Source organism: Apodemus sylvaticus, chromosome 5 (genome assembly GCF_947179515.1).
Source record: "Apodemus sylvaticus chromosome 5, mApoSyl1.1, whole genome shotgun sequence".
NCBI classification, from domain to species: domain Eukaryota; kingdom Metazoa; phylum Chordata; class Mammalia; order Rodentia; family Muridae; genus Apodemus; species Apodemus sylvaticus.
The window spans coordinates 83,958,573-83,977,515 of NC_067476.1; the positions used below are offsets into that span (position 1 = coordinate 83,958,573).

The 18,943-nt window shown below is 48.1% G+C and overlaps 1 protein-coding gene across 3 annotated transcripts in view; it reads right to left on the minus strand.

The window, feature by feature from the left end:
• The window catches only part of Ldlrad3 (low density lipoprotein receptor class A domain containing 3), a 238,014-nt gene that overhangs the window by 160,509 nt on the left and 58,562 nt on the right, over positions 1 to 18,943 (minus strand). For 2 of the 3 annotated variants that reach the window (XM_052183083.1, XM_052183086.1), the window contains exon 2: positions 8,157 to 8,303. In XM_052183083.1, the coding sequence (XP_052039043.1) occupies positions 8,157 to 8,303 (147 nt within the window). The remainder of the gene's footprint in view (positions 1 to 8,156; positions 8,304 to 18,943) is intronic. The other variant, XM_052183084.1, reaches the window with a different exon arrangement.

Sequence of the window (18,943 nt, forward strand, 5' to 3'; positions counted from 1 at the left end):
CAGAGTTAAGACCTGCAGGAATAGAGACACTTCACATGTGACACAGCAGATACTCAAGCAGAAACAGAGAGCTGTTGGCTCTTGGCTGTCCCCAAGAGATGGAACAAGTATGGCAAGCCAGTAAAAAAAAAAAAAAAAAAAAAAAAAAAAAAAGAACTGTGTCCACTGCTTCCAGGTTAGCCAGGATCAAGGGGTCATCACAGCCTCGGTTCTCCAGAGACTCTGGCTGGATTCCCTTCCTCACCCCGCCTTGGCTTCTAGGGAGAACCATGAACCCTTGGCATCTCTGGCTGAATTCCCTTCCTCATCCTGCCTTGGCTTCTAGGGAGCACGGTGAATCCCTGGCTGGAGTCTGCATCACTCCCACCCAGATCCTTATTGTCAGATGGTGTCCCTCCCTCATTTCTTCACATTATCTTCTTGGAACACCACTCAGATTGCGACAAGGGCTCTTCTTACTACAGTGTCACTTCCTGTTAACTATTCAATCTACTGTGACCCCATTTCCATGTCAGGGCATGTTCTTGGACACTGGGAGTTAAGATTTGAACATGCTCTTGTGTTGAAACCATTGAGAGAACAGAAGCTGGTACCTGTGAAAGTCATGGAGTTTCGTGAGTGTTGGGTATGCGTGCATCTCTAGGTGACAACATAAAACACAACAGTAATGAGCCCATGGCCATGCTAATGTAGCAAGGTTCCACAAACTGAAGAGCTTCAACGATAGAAGCTTATTTTTCCAAACTTCTGGAGACAGATGTCCAAAATCAATGTATATGAGACACAGGGACAGATGACTTTCTTCTTCCTATGGCTTTACATTATCTTCTGTCTCTTGGTGTCCGAGTCCAAATTTTTTCTCTTGGAAGGACTTCCACTGTGATGGTTTAAAGTCCACTCTGTGACCTCATTTTAATTCAATTAAGTCTTTAGGATGCTTAATTGTGACTGTCAGCTCCAGTAGGTTAGGAAATGCCTGTGAGCTGAGGAAAGCACACCTTGGGTACATCTCATGAGGGGGGCTTTCAGAGAGCATCCGATCATGAGTTCTCTGGCCTGATCAATGGATTTATCACAGTAACGAAAGGCAGGAATGAGGCTTAGCTAGAGGAAGTTCCAGGGATGAGTCTTAGAGGTTACATCTTGCCTTGGTTCTTCCTGTACTGTCTCCTTCTGCTTCTTGGTTACCAGGATATGAAGCACCCTTCTCCACCATGTCCTCCCCATCATGATGGCCGGAACCTTCTGAAACAGGGAGCAATGACTCCTTCCTCCCTTCTATGCTGCCTGTCAGGTATTTGGTCACAGCAACAAAACCCCGTCACCAAGCAAGGCCAAATCCATTCTGCTAAACTCCATCACCAAGCAAGGTCAAATCCAGGGGCACCATGCCATAGGATTTCAACCTCAGAATGCAGCAGGTAGCGTTACTTGATTCAAAATATTGGAGGCTTGGCAATCCTGTTTTGACACAGCTGAAAGGGAAAACTCCATTCTGCTGTAGCTGCATCCCACAACTCATTGAGAGACTCCCTGCTTTCCCTGGCCACAGCACTGCCATGGTCACCATCCCAAAGCACGCTGTATGCAGCCCATGACAAGCCTGGAATCCCCAATCAATGCAAGGCCATCAGTAGGCGCCTTATTGAAATAGCCAGATTCCCGTTCAGGCTTGCAAATTCTATCACTTTCCTCCTCTGCTAGCTCTGAGTCCATGCTAACTTAGAAGTGTTTGGTTTAAAATAAAACATTATATGTGGTGCCACCTAGAGGCAGAAGCCTAGGATGGTGACAACAAAGAGGAGGACCCCCTTATACTTCTGGGAAACCAGGGTTCCACACTTGCCGCTGAAACTCTATCAAGTTCTTCCACCCTCATTCCTGAGCGGTGTGTAAGCAAGAGCTGGACACAGTGGAGCAAACAGAATTCAGATTCCAAGTCTGCGCCTACTTTGCCACGTCTCTGGTTTTGGAGATTCATTAAAATCTTTTGATTTAATGAATGAAATTAATATTTTAATACTTTTAATTCCTCCTCATTTCTTTTCATTCCTCCTCCACACCCCACCAGACATGTACCGAGGCACAAGTCAGAGATGATAAAAGTCCCACACATGACTAAAGACACAATGAAATTGTTCCAAGGAGAAATAAACCCACTTGTGAGGACGAACCCCAACATTAAATCCTCTCCCCAAGTTTGGGTCACAGAGACAACAGTGAAGGCCACGGCAGAACAGGACGGTCTCAGGTGCTCGGCCCTGGACATCTGCGTCTCTGCTTTAGCACTGGGAAGGGCACTCTGCTTCTAGGAACGGCGTTCAGAGGCTCGTGGGACTAAAGGCCACCTTAAAATCATTACTGTAGAAAAACATTATCGATGTGTTGAATTTTTCCTATAGTTTGGATCCTGAATGTCCCTCAGAGCCTTAAGTATTAGAGGTTTAGTGGCTGGATTAGGAGGTGATGGGCTTTAAGAGGAGGGGTCCAGGGTTAGTGACAGAACAGGGCAGTGAAGAGCGCTTGCTACTCTTCCAGAGGACCTGAGCTTGACTGGCAGCACCCACGCTGGGCAGTTCACACCACCATCCCTCTGGTCTCCACAGGCACCTGGCTACATGCAAACATATGTACACACACACATACACACACACATAATTAAAAATAATTGATCTTTAAAGAGCTAGTCTACTGGGAAGCCTTTAACCCATTGGTGGGTTAAAGAGGATGATGAGACCCAGGCCCTTCCTCCTCATTCTCTTTTCTGCTTCCTAGTCATGAGGTTTTATTTCACTGTGTACTCTCCCACCACGACACACTATCTTCCACAGGCAAGAGAGCCAACTGGCTCCTGAAGTCAAAACTCTAAAACTCCAAAATGACCTTTTCTTTTTTTTCTTTTTTTTTTTTTAAAAAAAACATTTATTTAATGAGTACGCTGTGGCTGTCTTCAGACACACCAGAAGAGGGCATCAGATCTCATTACGGATGGTTGTGAGCCACCATGTGGTTGCTAGGATTTGAACTCAGGACCTTCGGAAGAGCTGTCAGTGCTCTTAACCACTCCTTTTCTTTATAAGCCAGCGATCTTCTGTATTAGTTGCAGGAATTTCTGTTAACTACAACAAGCACAATACAGGTAACATAGACTCACGAGTCATGCAGATCCACAAGACGAGTTAAGGGACACCTATACAGGTAAACAATAAAAGAAGACCCTTGGGAGTCTCGGATGGAGGAAAGCTATGGGGTCTTAGAGGGCCAACATGCAAGCTCTGTGTTTGCTGTGCCTCTGTGACAACAGCTCCTTCCCAGTAAAGTTCCCGTAACAACCCAAGGAGTTCCTGGGACATAAAGTACCTGGCTCGGTATCAGGCTGACCTAGGACACTCAAGCATAGACTCACTGTCGCGCCTCAAAATGAGTGTTCTCATGAAGACATCGCATAACCTGAAACATATGTCTCAGCATTTTATAACCACAGAAGGGAGAGGAAAGACATGAAAAGCAATTCAAATAAACTGATCACTCAGGGCAATTCACTAGCCAAGAGCACAGATACGCTAAAAGCACACCAAAATAAGCCTCCTGACCTCCCCGTCCTCCAGAGACATTCTGCACAACAGTTAATACCCATGAGGCTCAGGTGAGAATTCATTTCAATTCATCAACAGATACCTCACAAGGAAATGCAACTAATAACTAGAAATATAAGCATTCTACCTTGTTAATTAAAAAAATTAAAAATGTAAAATACATGAACTGCTTTCAACTATTAAAATAACCAGGAAAAGAGAGTTTATTTTAAAGATATTACTCAACGCTGCCAAGACTAAAATAAGTCCCAGACTTAACTCCTGGCCACTGAAAGCAAACCAGTGCAGACCTTCAGCAAAACAAGTGGGCAGTCTGTGGGCACAGGCAGGAAGAGCGCCCGCCCTTCAGTGCAGTCTCGTTTCTGAGAATCCAGTCCCGGGAAAAGGGGGTGGGGTGCCATCCCCACTGTCAGGCTGTCAATGCCAAAGACTCTTCAGTAGCAGAGAGCTGAACAAGATTAGCAGAGGGATAAAGGTGAGAGCAGACATTTGCCTGGCACACGTGAGGCCCTGGGTTCAATCCCAAGCAGCAAAAATTAAAAAATAAAAAAAACAAGACTAATGAGTAGTAGTACAATCAGTAACATGACACCAAATTAGTGGATTACTCTCTAGGAATTAAAATGGTAGAGAAGGGCTGGAAAGGTGGCTCCGTGATTGAGATCACTGGCTGCTCTTCCAGAGGACCAGGGCTCAGTTCCCAGCACCCACATGTCTGTACCTCCAGTTCCAGGCAACCCAACACCCTCATACAGACATGCATGCAGACAAAACACCAAAGCACATAAAATTAAAATTTACATGATAGAGAATTATAGAAAACTGGACCTTCCATGGTGATCACATCTGGGAAAGGCCTGAGTTAAAAGCTTCGGGGATGCAGAGGACACATGACAGGGACAGGTTCCGGTGCCCTTCCTTGTCCCCCTCCCCTCAATTTTTGCAATACGGGATGCTATTAAAACCCTTTATGATAGATTTTTTTTTCTTATTTTCTAGAAGTCTTTCCTCTACTGCAAATACAAAGTAGCTGCTCACAAGACCACACCCCAGTACGGGGCCCATCTCCAGGCTCCCCGTGCCCTTTCAAAAGAGCAAGGACTTGCAAGCTCTTTTCTAAAACATTATCTTCTCCATGTCAAAGTGCCAGAGAGCGCTGGACGCCATGACCTCCCAGAGGTCACAGTGTCCACCTCACTGCCCTTCCCTGAGTCAGACAATTGTTCCAAAAAACTTCTTCCCATGAAGGCGGCCCAGCTTCTACACTTGCTGCTCCCAGGGAAAGTGAACTGTTCCCCTCTGCCCTCAGTCAGCCCTGTGCTGAGGCTCAGGCTGACCCCACCACATGCTCTGTCACCTGTGCAGGACGTTTCTTATGTAATGCTGAACACAGTGATGAACAGAAGCCAAAGGGCAGAACAGGGTAGGAGAGATTGCTCAGTGGTTAAAACCATTTGCTGCTCTTTCAGAGGACCAAGTTTAGCTCCCAGCATCCATGTCAGATGGCTCACAACCATCTAACTCCAGTGCCAGGGTATCTGATGCCCTCTTATGGCCTCTGAGGATACCTGTAGTCAAGTGGGCTATATCCGCATGCAGATATATAAAGTTAAGTCTATTTTTAAAATGAAGGACATGCACTAGAGCATGGCTAAACTGCAGTGCATATATTTTCACAATACAACCATTAAAAATACACAGAAATGCAGCTAATGTTAAACAGAAAAGGCAAGGCGTGGTCTGGGGAGATGCACCAGTGGCTAAAGTGCTTGCAAGCATGAGGCCTGGAGTGCAGATCCCACCCAGTAACTGCAGCCTTGGAAGCAGAGACCAGGAAAGCCCAGAGCAAGCTAGTTGGCAAAACTAGCCACATCGGTACTTCCTGTTTAACTAAGAGAGTCTGCCTCAATGAAGATGAAGAGCAGTGAAGGGTGACTCTAGCAGCAACCTCAGGCTCCACATGTGCATGCACATACTTAGCACACAGATGAAAATGGGGGGTGGGGGGGGGGACGAAATCCAGACAATCATGCCCTAACGACACAGACTACCGGGTAATTGTGTTTATAAACAGCTTTTCAGCACACTGTGTGCTTACAGACCACACAGGCACCTGTTGGTGTTTTCAGCACACACACCAAGACATCTCCACGGTGCTCTCAATTAGACGCCTTCCTGCTCCCCTTGAGACAGGACAAAACTGGGGTCCTCTCAGGATAAAGAATGTTCTTTAATCCCACCAGTGATTGCTATATTAGAATCTTCTAGAAACATTTCTAAGATTGCATATTCCCCTAAGGATGCAGGAGAGGACCATGTTTGAGTCTGGATGGTCTTCCTCCAAATCTCACACTCAACTCCATGGCTGGAGAAGATTACGAAAGACACTTCATGAGAAAGCTCAATGTCTCTTAGCAGGGGAACTTCCACTTCCCTTTAATATCTAAGCAAGAGTTGTTTTCTCCATTGAACTCGAAACTGGGAAGGCAATGTGTGTGTGGGTATCGTCAAAAAATATTATGTCTGCATCAAATACTAGGCAAATGCCTGTTGGGTGTCTGTCACACTCGGGGGTAGGATGGAGGCTAGCCAGGAACGAGCCTGCTCCAAATCCAACCAAACAGCTCCGAGCAGCTGCTGACACAAGCCTCATTAAAACAGTGTCTCTCCACCACCTCTTCCCATTTCTGCATGAATTCTCTCTCACATACTAGACTGTACCCAAAGACGGCAGAGACTGAGAGAAAAGTCAGTAATGTCGCACAGCTGCTACTAACAGAGGTGGGGCTGGACTAGCTGCTAATCCTGCATTCCTTTACACATTCATGGGCTGAGTATCACCCGCCAGCTAATGACAGTCTCTATCTACTGCTGTTCAAAGGCACACGGTATCCTGAAAATGGTAACGCTATATTCTTACAGAGTGTTTAATGCTCCTTAAAGCCGGGCCAATGACAGGCCTTACACATTCTAATGCACTTGAAACTCAATTTTAAAATGTTAGATTTCTAGAAGTTTAAAGTTATGCTAGAAGCAAGGAAACAGTGACAGAGACCTAATACCTTTTAAAAAAAAGTTAAGGAAAAATAATAATAATACAAAAAAAGAGTGTATGAGGTCTAACAATTCAATGAGAAAAATCATACAAAACAAAATTTAATACCTCCAGGTCTCCTCAGTTTTCTCCTCCCCAAACCTTCTCTAAGGGCAGAAGTGGGGGTGGGGGGAAGGTCCGTATCCCATGCAGGGGAGAAGTCAGCCTCAGGATGGGCAGCGTGTAGGGAGTGAGTATCTAGCTCCAAACTCAGTGCTCCTTCGTGCGCCTCAACAGACAGAACCCAAGAAGGGGTCCGATAAAAGTTCAAGTCCCTACCCTTGAGTACCTTGTCCTCAGCTGCCTCCCAGAGCCACAGCTGACTGAGAGCCAGAACAGAGAGTCCCTCCCGACAGAAGTGTCACCTGGCCTGGCTGCCACAGACAGACAGACGTGTGATCCCATAGCAGTTGCTCATCTAATGAGCCAGGGCCATACCTCCGATGTTGCCTACCTGATCACGCCCTAACGACAGACTACCCAGGAATTGTGTTTGTAAAAGGCTTTTAAGCTCACTCTGTGTGCTTAACACACCACACGGGCACCTGCTGGTGTTTTCACAAACAGGGCCTGAGACCTGGGCTAGCTGGAAAGGTGCCCAGGGAGGATGCCATGGAGGATGCCATGGAGGATGCCATGGAGGATGCCAGGGAGGATGCCAGGGAGGATGCCATGGAGGATGCCATGGAGAATGTCAGGGAGGATGCCAGGGAGGTGACCTAAAGCCAAGCTCACTGTCCAGAGACCAACTCAAGGGAAGAAGAAAGACTCCTCAGGGCAGGGAAGCTTTTCACTGAACATCCTAGCCCCTCCTTTCCTGTGGATTATTCTCAACCCAGATCTAAAACATGTTTCAGAGCACAAAATAAACAAGAGGTTAAAGAAGGAAACGGGGTAAGAGGACCACAAAGTCCATATCTACCATATCTACAGGTGCCTCCTCGCCTGTGGATTATCCTCTACCTAGATCTTAAGCATGTTTCAGAGCACAAAATGGACAAGAGTCTAAAGAGGAGATGGGGTAGAGGGGACCACAGAGTCTATACCATGCTGGTTTCACTGGAAAGGGATGATGCTGTGAAGATCCAAACTGTGGCTATCTACAGAGCAAAGGAGGCAAGGCGGCATCGGGACATTATATCCACTCAGGAGAACTCTACCACACATTCACACATAAGTCTCCAGCCCTGGACCAAGGCAGCCAGACATGGTCCTCACCATAGAACATAACGCCTGGGATTCTAAAGGTAAGAGTAGCATCCAGGAAAGGCATCCCCAGGGCTCGATGGGAGTCCGTTCTGCTCACCAAGCATGAGCTCCTCTACCACACTACATTTCTGCACGGCACATACTGCTCTCCAAGTCAGGGAGCAAGGTCCAAGCAAGCCAGACTGGACCTCCTTCCTGTTCTTGCCCTGGAATTCCGCCCTTGCCAGCCCCACCCACGAGCCCAGGCAGCCACTCACGGCATTCCTTCTCGTCACTCTTGTCGAAGCAGTCCGGCAGCCCATCACACTGCCAGGCGCCCGGGATGCACCGCCCGTTGCTGCACATGAAGTTACCTGGGATGTTGCACTCGTTGGTGAAGTTGTTCCCAGGGAGCAGCTGGCTCTCTGTGAGAGAGAGAGAGAGAGAGAGACAGATGGTCAGAAGGCAAGCATCATCGTGATCACAGACAGGGCCTGAGACCTGGCTAGCTGGAAAGACTGATGTTCGGCCCCGGAGAGACCACTACTATGTTTGCTGTTCTAGGTCTGTGTCTTCACCTGGGAGATGTACTTATACCTTGCCCACCTCAGTGCAGAGATGCTGAAGGCACTAGATGGGGCAATGCAAAGGAAGCATTCTGTGTCAAGCAGATAGCAAACAGGTGCTCACCGCTCTCATGAAGATCTGTGAGAAAGGAGGCTGAACACATGGCTCAATTATTAAGAGCACTTGTGGCTTTTCCGGGGGACCAGAGTTCAGTTTCCAGTGCCCAAACCTGGAAGCTCACAACTGCCTGTAACTTTCTCTCCTGGAGTCCATGAATATCTGCATGCATGCACGTATATGCGTGTGTGTGTGTGTGTGTGTGTGTGTGTGTGTGTGTGTCTGTGTCTGTGTGTGCGCGCGCACGCACACACACACACACACACACACACAAATTGGTGAGAAAACCCAAATGTTCTTTCCAAGCCAGTAGCAACAGCTAAAAATTAAAGTTCCAGATAGGAATATGTAGTGGACCTCAAATATTCCTGGATTCTGACTCACAACCCCTGCAATCACAGAGTCCTTGAATTGGGACCAAGTTGGCAAGAATATCAGATCATTTTTCCCTCGAAGAAATAGGATACCTCAATCTACAAATCAATCTGCCTGACAATGTGCTGGTAGAAAAAGTCAAGACAAAACCTGCACTCAGGCCTGCTAACCCCCCAGGAGACTTCCCTGATCACTACACTGTTGGAGAGTTACCGGAGATTTAAAACCAAGTCCCAAGTTCAGGTTCAAGTCCACTGAACAATCATAAAATGCCAAGGGCCCTGCCCAGCACTGCCCTCAGGCAGGAAATTAAACAGACCTAAATGATAGCAGGTAAGGGAGGGTGCAGAACTCACCCACCTTGAACCATGGGGGTGGATTTCCAAGGAGCCAGGATCTGATGCATCAGATAGTGCTGAGCCAGTGTAATCAAAGGCTGGGAGATAAGTAGCCAGCAAGAAGGGAAAGAATCTTTGAGGAAAAGAAGCAAATGACCAGTCGGCCTTTTGCTTCACTCTGTGATTCTGACCCACCTTGAGCCATTCAGCAAACATTTATTGAGCATTTCTGGCCAGACATTTGAGCTATGAAGGAAAGACGTGAAGCTAGGGCTTCCTCCTCCAGGGCTGGAAACGGACATATGCACACTAGATACTTTACTGACACTGTGGGGATGGGAGCACGGCCTTCTGGAACTGCCTAGGGCTAACAAGCTAGCAAGACTCAAGATCGTTCACAAGCTCTGCCAAAGGAAATACCTCCAAGTTAGAGCTCCTTTCCCTCCATACATCTCCTCACCAGCACCTGACATACATTCATTCATTCATTCATTGTCTAGAATATCCTTCATGGCTCTGGATCTCTTATTAAATTTGAATTAAATTGCTGTTCACCTACTAGCATCAGACTCCTCTACTGCCTTCCCTCTGAGGAGTATTGCCCAGTTTCTCCATGCACAGAGAAGTGTGGAGTTTTTGTTTGTTTGTTTGGTTGGTTGGTTGGTTGGTGTTTGTTTGCTTTTGTTTTTGGATATAGGGTCTAGCCCTGGATGGCCTAGAACTCACTAGGTAGACCAGGTTGTCCTTGAACCTGAAGATCTGCCTGCCTCTGCCTCCCAAGTGCTGGGATTAAAGATGTGCACCACCATCACCCAGTGGTAAAGCTACTTTTGACATGATATTAAAAATACTTTTATAACTGGAGCAAGCAAACAAGCAAGGAGCAGTGGGGACGGGCACAGCCCAGTGACTGGCACATGATTCTAAAGAAGTGGAGATAGGTGGATCCTGACAGGCCAACCAAGCCCACTTGGCAAGTGCCCAGGCCAATGAGAAACCCTGTCCCCAAAACCAAAATGCACAGAACTTGAGAAGCATCAGCAATGAGTGTCCTTAGCTTTGCCTTTACTTAGAAATTTATGAACCCACATGCATATAGACTCACACACACACACACACACAAACATATATATTCATGCACTTACACAGACCCTGGAACACAAACATTCACACAGGCACACATGCACACACACAGGTACTGACGAGCTCCCGGGTATTTTTATTTACAAGCAAGACAACCAGGAGTCCAAGAAAGAAGTGACATTTTCGGTGGAGACTGACACCAAGCAAAGGCCTGCAGATCGAGAGAACAGCATCAAGGGCCTGAAGTGGGGAGGCACGGCCCGGAAGGATCAGAATAAAGGGACGACATGCTGCTCTGACCTGCGGGAGTGGCACACCCACAGGGCTACCTTTTCTCCCACCCCTCCACCCAATTCACCACGATGCTTCATTCTGCTGAGCACAGACTCAACACAGACTTCCCCTGAAGGCAACTCCACAAGTCCCTAATCCTGAGAATAAGCCGTAACTTTATTATCTCCAGGGAGAGATCTGGACGCCCATGGAGAGGCATCCAGACAGCAGTCATAGGCTGGATTTTAGCCAGACACTACATGCTCAGCCCATAACCTCCACGCCCCTGCCCTCTACCCCTATACACACTACAGCTGTCCGAGAACAACTGCTCAGAGAATACAGAGCTGTCACTCGGGTTTGTTTGGAAATCACTTAGACTCTTTTGTAGAGCTAACTCCTGGAAGACAAACCCGCTGGAAAAGTTGATACACCTGTGAAATCTTGTTCTGATAAACAGATTTCCAGAACCAGAAAATTGGTCAGATTAGATTCCAAAGGCTTTGCTCCGAGCATCAATAAGGCTGGCAACACATGGATTTGAAGAGTGACTGTGTAGGTTCAGAGACTACTTATCCCGTCTTTTACATCCATGACACAGACGCCCTGCCAGTCACAGGACACCCTGCCTAGTGACTACAACAGGCTCATGCTTGCTGCTCTTCTGAGTCCCCTTAAGCACATGAGGCCCTACCCAGTGCCTTAGGAAAGTGACATCATCAAAGGTAAGCCCCTAAGAAGAAACCAAGGCAAGAGAAGATCCTCCTGCAGACTCTGTCTTTCTAAACGCCCCCCGCCCCAGCCTAGCCCAGCTGCCTCTCTGGCCTAGCGACTCCCCTGAGTTATCTCTTGTCCCCTTTCCAACCAGCAGTCTACACAGTGAAGAATTGTGTGGGGATATAAGTCAGGGCCTGGAGACACTTTCTCGTCGTGACTAGGGGTAAGGTGCTACTGCCATTTAACATGTAAAAGTTAGGGACGTGACATGACTTTGCATGGGAGGGGCTGGGGGAGAAAGTGCAGCCCTGACTTTTCGATGTGTTGGGTTACATTTCTCCTAACCTGCCACCCACTGAGACACCACCCCACAGAGCCATCTGGCTTGACAAGTCAATAGAGCCGAGGCAGCGAAATACCTGCTACTTAGCAGTTCTCACGCCCTCCAGTTGTTTCTGTTCTCAGAGTGAGCGTTCTCAAGGCAGCGGATGGATGGTGTCCCTATGCCCTTAAGGAACTCTGAATTCTTACCTCCTGATGTAGAGATCTCTCTCTCTTCAGAGGCATGACCCTGACTCTGAAGCCCTTCAACCTTCCTCCTTTAGAACCAGTGTCCTGATCACATGAATGTCATTCCTGTCCCCAGGCTCCTAAACATGGGGCAGGCTGGCCCAGCAGTCTTCAGCCCATCTTCTCCCTGGTGTTTGGGGCTGCAAGGGATCCCTCCAAACCTTTATGCTGCAGGCTTAACTGTTAGTATCTCGTAATGGGAGCACATTTATCTTTAGAGAGGTACTACATTAAAATGACGCATTAGAGCGGGCCCTAATTCAACACGACTGGTATCCTCACTGGAAAAGAAAATTAGGGCGCACGTGCACACACACGCACGCACACACAGAAGAGACAACTTGAAGACACAGAGCAAAGGGAGCCATCAGTAAATCAAGGGGTGGGGGTCTGAAAAAGAACCAATCCAGCTGACAGCTTGATCTCAGATCTCCCCGACTGTGAGACAAGCAATCTCTGATGTTCATGACTGTACTGGAAATCTAATCCAATATGCTATCCTCCTGCTCATTCTTCAACCCCAGCATAAGTCATCAAATCTGAGAACCTGTCCCAGGCACCCAGCCTGAAGATGGTCCTTCTACTAATCCCTCTGGTTCTGTCCTATGCTTCCCTTAATCCCAGCCTGTGTTAGTGGTTGCCTCTAGAAGAATGTCCCTGCTAGACAGAAAGTTTACACACACACGCACACACACACAGCACCCAGAGCTCTGTTCTCAGCTCTGCACCCCAGGCATCTACCATTCCCAGCTCTCCCTTAAGTATCACTGACACTCTAAGAAGTAGACAGGCATGGTGTTGGTACCTTAACCGCCATCCCTGGACTGCCCCATCACCCTTACCCCATTTCTCTAACACATGGGTACATGGGTGTGACCTGTGCATACATAGTTAAAATAAGGAATACGGGGAACCTGGACCTGAACAAATAGATCGATATCCTGTCTGTTTGAAAGGTTAGAAACCTTTTTAGCCCAACAGCTGGGCATTCTAGCGGCAGCATTATTTCTCTCACCTCAGTGTCTTGGAACATTATTTAAATAAAAACATGAGCAGCATTAGCACAAAGTTGGCTTCCTCCTCCTCTCCTCTCTTTTTTTCATTAAGTCAAAGAATCAAAAGGAGTTGCATGATTCCCCTGCAGAACATCACTTAACTGAAAATAACTGCACCATCTGTGCACGAATGGAAAAGTAAAAGCCAAGCCCTTCCTTGTCAGGCAGAGACAGCAGCCTGTTGCTAAAGCTTCTTCCAGAGGCCCTGGCCCGCAACTCTTACTTGCTGTGGGGAACAAAACCAGAACAACCAGAAACTCCAGCCGGGCTCAGCACCTCTGCAATCATCCAGAACATTCAGCTAGTGACACAGATGTTTCCAGCTGAGAAAGGGGAATTTCATCCTGACAGCTGGTGTCCTTTGGCAGTCCTCCTTGCCCTCCACTCAGCCTCCCTCCCTAGCAGCATCCGTCATGGTGGAGTCTGAATGGACATCTGCAAACAATCAGCAGGCTCCATTTTTCTGATTTCTGCCCAGTGGCCTTTCATTCTCATGTTTCACTTCCTCACAGTCTAGATCTGTGGGCACCACTGAACGGAACAAGATGCACAAACTCATCTGTGCAGCACACATGCCGCTTAGCATCCATGCTTACAGATCTCAGATAGACCCTCCTTCCCTTCCACCTTTCCGCACTTTTCTCCATGGTGCATTGTTTGAGACATGCTGACACACCTGCCTGGACGTCCACATACACTCACCTACAGAAGGTTAAAAGCACCGAGTGAGCTCTTCCTCAGGGATTTGTTTATAAGCATACCTAGAACATGTCTGCAGAGCCTTTCTGCTCTGGACTATTCTCATGTGGTGTGAGCACTGAACAGAACCTCGGACATCTGTCCTGTGTATTTTTCCAAAAGCCATTTGGGCCTCATCATGCAAATATCTTCCTGTTCAAGCTTGGATATGGGGGCATCTGGCTGTCACCAAGAAGGCAGCAGTCACACAAGGATGTCTGGGTCTGGCCTGGCTCCAAGCACCTGAGCTTAGCCAGGTCCCCCACGCCCCAGCCTTGCTAATCTGTACTCCCTCTGCCCCATGTGCTCATTCCACTAGTGCTGCCTCCGTTTACCCATCGGATGGAGGAGGACCACGCTGACATATCGCTGAGAAAGTGTGATATGACCCCACACTTCAGCTGACCCTTTATAGCCACGGATATAATACAAGCATGATCCCTGATCCTGAAAGACAATCATATGTTAATCACAGGCCGTTTCCCTCAGCAGGAGTTAGGGATGGAGAAGGACATGAGGCTAGTGATGGAGCCCAGTTAGCATCTGCCCAGCATCTGCCCATCACACAGCTTCACGGCCCGTTTCTCCCAGGAAGTGTTCCAAGATGATGGAGGCTTTGTTTCCTTCTTACAAAACAAGCTAGGGAAGAAGCCAGTGGCCAGGAGTCAGGAAGCAAGGGGCTCACAGGAGGAGGTGTAGGAACTCAGAGTTTCCCCAAGGAGTCGGCTCTGTCAATTATTTTCCTCTGGACCTCTGCCCTCTGGGGCTGAAGCTACTGCTTATATTTTTATGTGCATTTTCATGTCTGTGCATCACTTCACGAGGAAAATTACGTGGAAATGGTGTTCCTGCTTCGGGGAGTTATTGGGGCACTGGGATAAGGTCTCATGTCCACAGTCCAGGGGCAATGCAGCTCCTCTTAATACAATCTATAAGTTGAACCCTGTGCCACGCCAGAGCCTTGGTTTGTCCTTCCTCTGGCTCTGTTAACAGTCCTTGAGATGCCAAGTGCTATAGGCTTTTCTCCACAGAAGATCTACTATCTGCCAAAGCAGTTGAATGTGGCAGGAGTTTAATAGCCTTTCTTTTACGTTCTTAGAAGAATCCCCTGCCCATTTTATAGATGAAGGCGCAGGCTGAAGACAAGACTCACCCAAGGGCACACACCTAGAAAGGGTCAAATAGTTAATACTTCAGTCCAGCAGGCCAGGAATCTGAGCTAAAGTTATGGGATAGGTACCTATCTAAAACAGAGAATAGTACCTCATAAATCTTTCACTGGTGGAATTTTTTAAAATCTTCAAAATCATTAAGAGTAACTTTCTGTGTTCCAGGTCTACCACAGAGAAGAGCGGGCTTCTTTCTGGGGTAGAGGGTAATGACCTTCTTGTGTACCCAAAAGTCAGCACTTATAATTGTCTGCCCTTTGCATTTTTCTAATGATTTTTTTTTCCAAGACAGGGTTTCTCTGTGTAGCCCTGGCTGTCCTGGAACTCACTCTGTAGACCAGGCTAGCCTCCAACTCAGAAATCCGCCTGCCTCTGCCTCCCAAATGCTGGGATTAAAGGCATGCGCCACCACTGCCCGGCTTTTCTAATCATTTAAGCCTGTAGATCGGGAAGCATCAGACAGCAGGTAATGGGCATGTACAACCACTTATCAGCCTACAACTGTGCCATCTGTCCACCCCAGCACACTCACCTCACGAGAAAGAGACTGCTCTTTACCTTACGGTTCCCTGGCCCCAGAAAGCCTCCTCTCTTCTGCTGCCCTGTGTTATAGCAACAATCAAGTGCCAGGCATCCACAGACACCCCACAAATGACTGCTGACCACAGTGTGGGGACAGAAGAACCTGCTGACTCCTACAGATATTTATTTCCAGTTCTGACATAAATTCATCTGAGCTGCCTTGAACTTCAATTTTGCTTCGCCATATGTAATACTGTGGATCAATGATGTTGGAGCTGCAGAATGAAGCTTTTCTAAGTTCCCAGGAAGAGAGGCATAGAGTGAATGGCTTGAGCCCATTTCCCACTGTCCTCTTTTCTGGCTTACCCAAATCCTCACCAAGGGGGGGGGGGGGGCTGCATAGAGGGTGCAGCAGGAGCTCAGGCAATGAGCCCCACCCCCAACGTTTTGCTTAGCCAGCTTGTAGCAGCAGCAAAAGGTGGGGCTGAGCTGAAGGTCAGGAGAGGGGGGCAGGTTTCTGACCAACTTCATCAGCCTGGTGATAAAGCAGGCTTATGATAGAGCTGATTGCCCCTTCCCTCAGGCTCAGAAGCAGGCGGAGGTGAAGAGGAAGGGCTGTGTTTCAGCCCCTAGTTTATCCCTATGCACCCAGAGATCAGTGAGGCCACCTCCACAGGCTCTGAGATCCATTCCACCACAGACCTTCTGCTCGCACTACCCCTCCCCACACACCCTCCCAAACCACAGGCAAAGCTGTAACATAACAATGCCAGCCAGGGAATGAGCCAGAAAAGCAAAATGACCTTCATTCTGGCCCCAAAGCACATCTTGATGATGAAGGATTTCTCAACTAAGACTCAAAACAAGCACAGGCCAGAACGGAAAAGGCAGTTGAATACAAGTGCATTAAAATGGGAAGATTCAGGTCACTGGGTAAATTCTATAAACATGGTTCAGACAGCCCATCCACTGGGAAAGATACAAAGTGTGGATATGGAGAGTTTTCTTGCAAGACTGCATGGGAGAACACAAAGGATGCTGGGGGCGGGGCGGGGCAGGGCTGGACAAAGCATGCACGGCAGGGGCTCCTACAGTGAAAGGCCTGCTAAATTACAGCAATCACAGACGGACTAAAGCGACCTGGAAGCTCCCATCCACAACCAGTGGAAACCTAGAGCCTGGCGTTCTCAAGAGGCAAGAAGTGGAACACCAGGAACCCAGGCATGGCCCAGGCCTTGGGACTCTGAAGAGCGCCCGGTGGCCACTCTCGAGGTCCAAGATGATCCCCCTTGGCTGCAGAAGATTATGCACAGGGCACAAGGTGACACAAGAGACACAAAACTGGGGCTACGGAGATTGCTAGTAAGTAAAAAATAAAACAAAACAAAATCTATCCTGTAACTCTAATGACCTGAATCCAATCCCTGGAAACTACATTTAAAAATAAATAAATAAAAGGGCTAAAAGCCAGCTGCGGTGGTTCCCATGAACAGAATAGGCCGGAAGTTCTCACAGGCAGAACAGCAGAAACACAAGAGGCCCTGGATTACACTGAGGAGGAAGGGCAGAATCTAGTCGAAAAGAGTTGTGCCTGCTCTCTCTCTCTCGCTCTCTCTCTCTCTCTCTCTCTCTCCCCCTCTCTCTCCCTTTACACACACACACACACACACACACACACACACACACACACACAGAGCCACCACCACCACCACATGCTCATCAGAGGGAGAACAGAGAAAGACACACACCTTTTCCCACAGGGCACCAGCACCCAGGACTTTCCTGGAATGAACTGGGTGAGGTGAATTTGCATGAATAAATCTGAGAAACTTAACAGGAAGTGAAAAAGCAAACTGCAGAACTCTGCCCATACTGAGTTCAGAAAGGAGCACTTTTAGGGGAGCACTTTAAGTGTGAAGGATGACTACCCTGGTCAAGGTTATAATCACCTCTGGCAGGCAGGTTCAGGGGCACAGGTGGGCACAGGTGGGCACAGGTGGGCACAGGTGGGCAAGCAGCAGAACCCAGGGGAGCGGGGTGGTAAGCAAACGGCTCGCTAGGCACTTTCCTTGGTAACTTTCTGTGTGTTTCAAAAACATCTCATGAATACAATTAATTATAAAGAATGAAAGCTACACTAACATTTGAGGAAAACTACACGAGATAAACTGTACCACTGCGGATGATACTGTAAACTTCAAATCCCCTCAACTGGAAAGGAATGCAAGGCGAGAGGGACACATGTCACCGTGGAGGGGACAGTGCCAATGGGAGGACGCCCATCCCGGAGCTTTCCTCTGTTATGAATTATTTTCATTTTCTGAAAGGCAGCAACAGTCGTGGGGTAAAAGCCAGCCCTGGAGGGAAAGCTAAGGGTACCCCACCAGGCCGAGTCACCCACCCACACATCAAACCTTGGCACTCCAAAGGCAAAAATAACCAAACCCAGCCACCAGGTCGAAGGCTTTCCGTCTGAACTCTCTAAATCAACACAGTCTTTCTTAGACGCCATTGCCTTTCATCCCTCAGCTCAGCTGAAAACAGTTTGGGGGGGGGAGGGGTGCAACAGAAGCCACCATTTGCTAAATGGAGCTCTGAGGCTTTGGCCACTGTGGAGCACAGAAGAGGTGGCCTGGGAAGAGGGCGGCAAGGAGCAGCCAGCCTTCACCCCTTGCCCACCTCCCACCCTTGGTCCCACACAAGTCCGAAGGTCTGTCTCTGGGATGTATAGAAAGCTATGTGACTTCAGACAAGTACGTTACCCTCTCCAAGCCTCAATAATGCACCTCTCTGGCAGTGTTGCTGACGGAAGGATGTTGATGGGTAAACAGAGCATAAGCAGATGGTAAGGATCGCAGAGCAGCAGGTGTCATGTCCGTCCTCACTCCTCCTTTCCTGCCATCCATTCTCACCAACTCTCCCCAGAGCTCTGGTGTTTCTGCAGTAGTTAGCAAAGGCCATGTCCCTTTCTGATCCATACCCTCTAAAAGGGGAACAGCCGATGGGCTTGGCGGCGCACGCCTGTAATCCCAACACTTGGGAGGCAGAGGCAGGCGGATTTCTGAGTTAGAGGCCAGTCTGGTCTACAGAGTGAGTTCCAGGACAGCCAGGGCTACACAGAGAAACCCTGTCTCATAAAAAAAGGGGGGGGGGGGGAACAGCCTTGACAAAGGAATGCCTGCTGAATTGGGGATATTTAACCCAATGTCGCTTAGTTTCTTCCCCCAAGAGATCACCTAGACGCTCAGGAATTTCCTAAGAAATCAAGAGCTGTCTGGCTCCGGAGATAGCTCCGCAGGCAAAGAGCTTGAGTGAAGACACAAGGACCAGAATTCAACTTTTAAAAACCCTCATTCAGTGTTCCCAAAACGAGACGGGAGGCAGAGACAGGAGAATCTCTGGGAGCTAAAGGGCCAGCTGGCCTCGTTATGCAAAAGTAAAACATTCCCAGCAATCTTGAGCCAGACTACACCAGGACCATTGTTCCAAGGAGTCTGCAATTGCTTCTCCGTGCTAAGCCTTAGTTTCCCCATGTATAAAG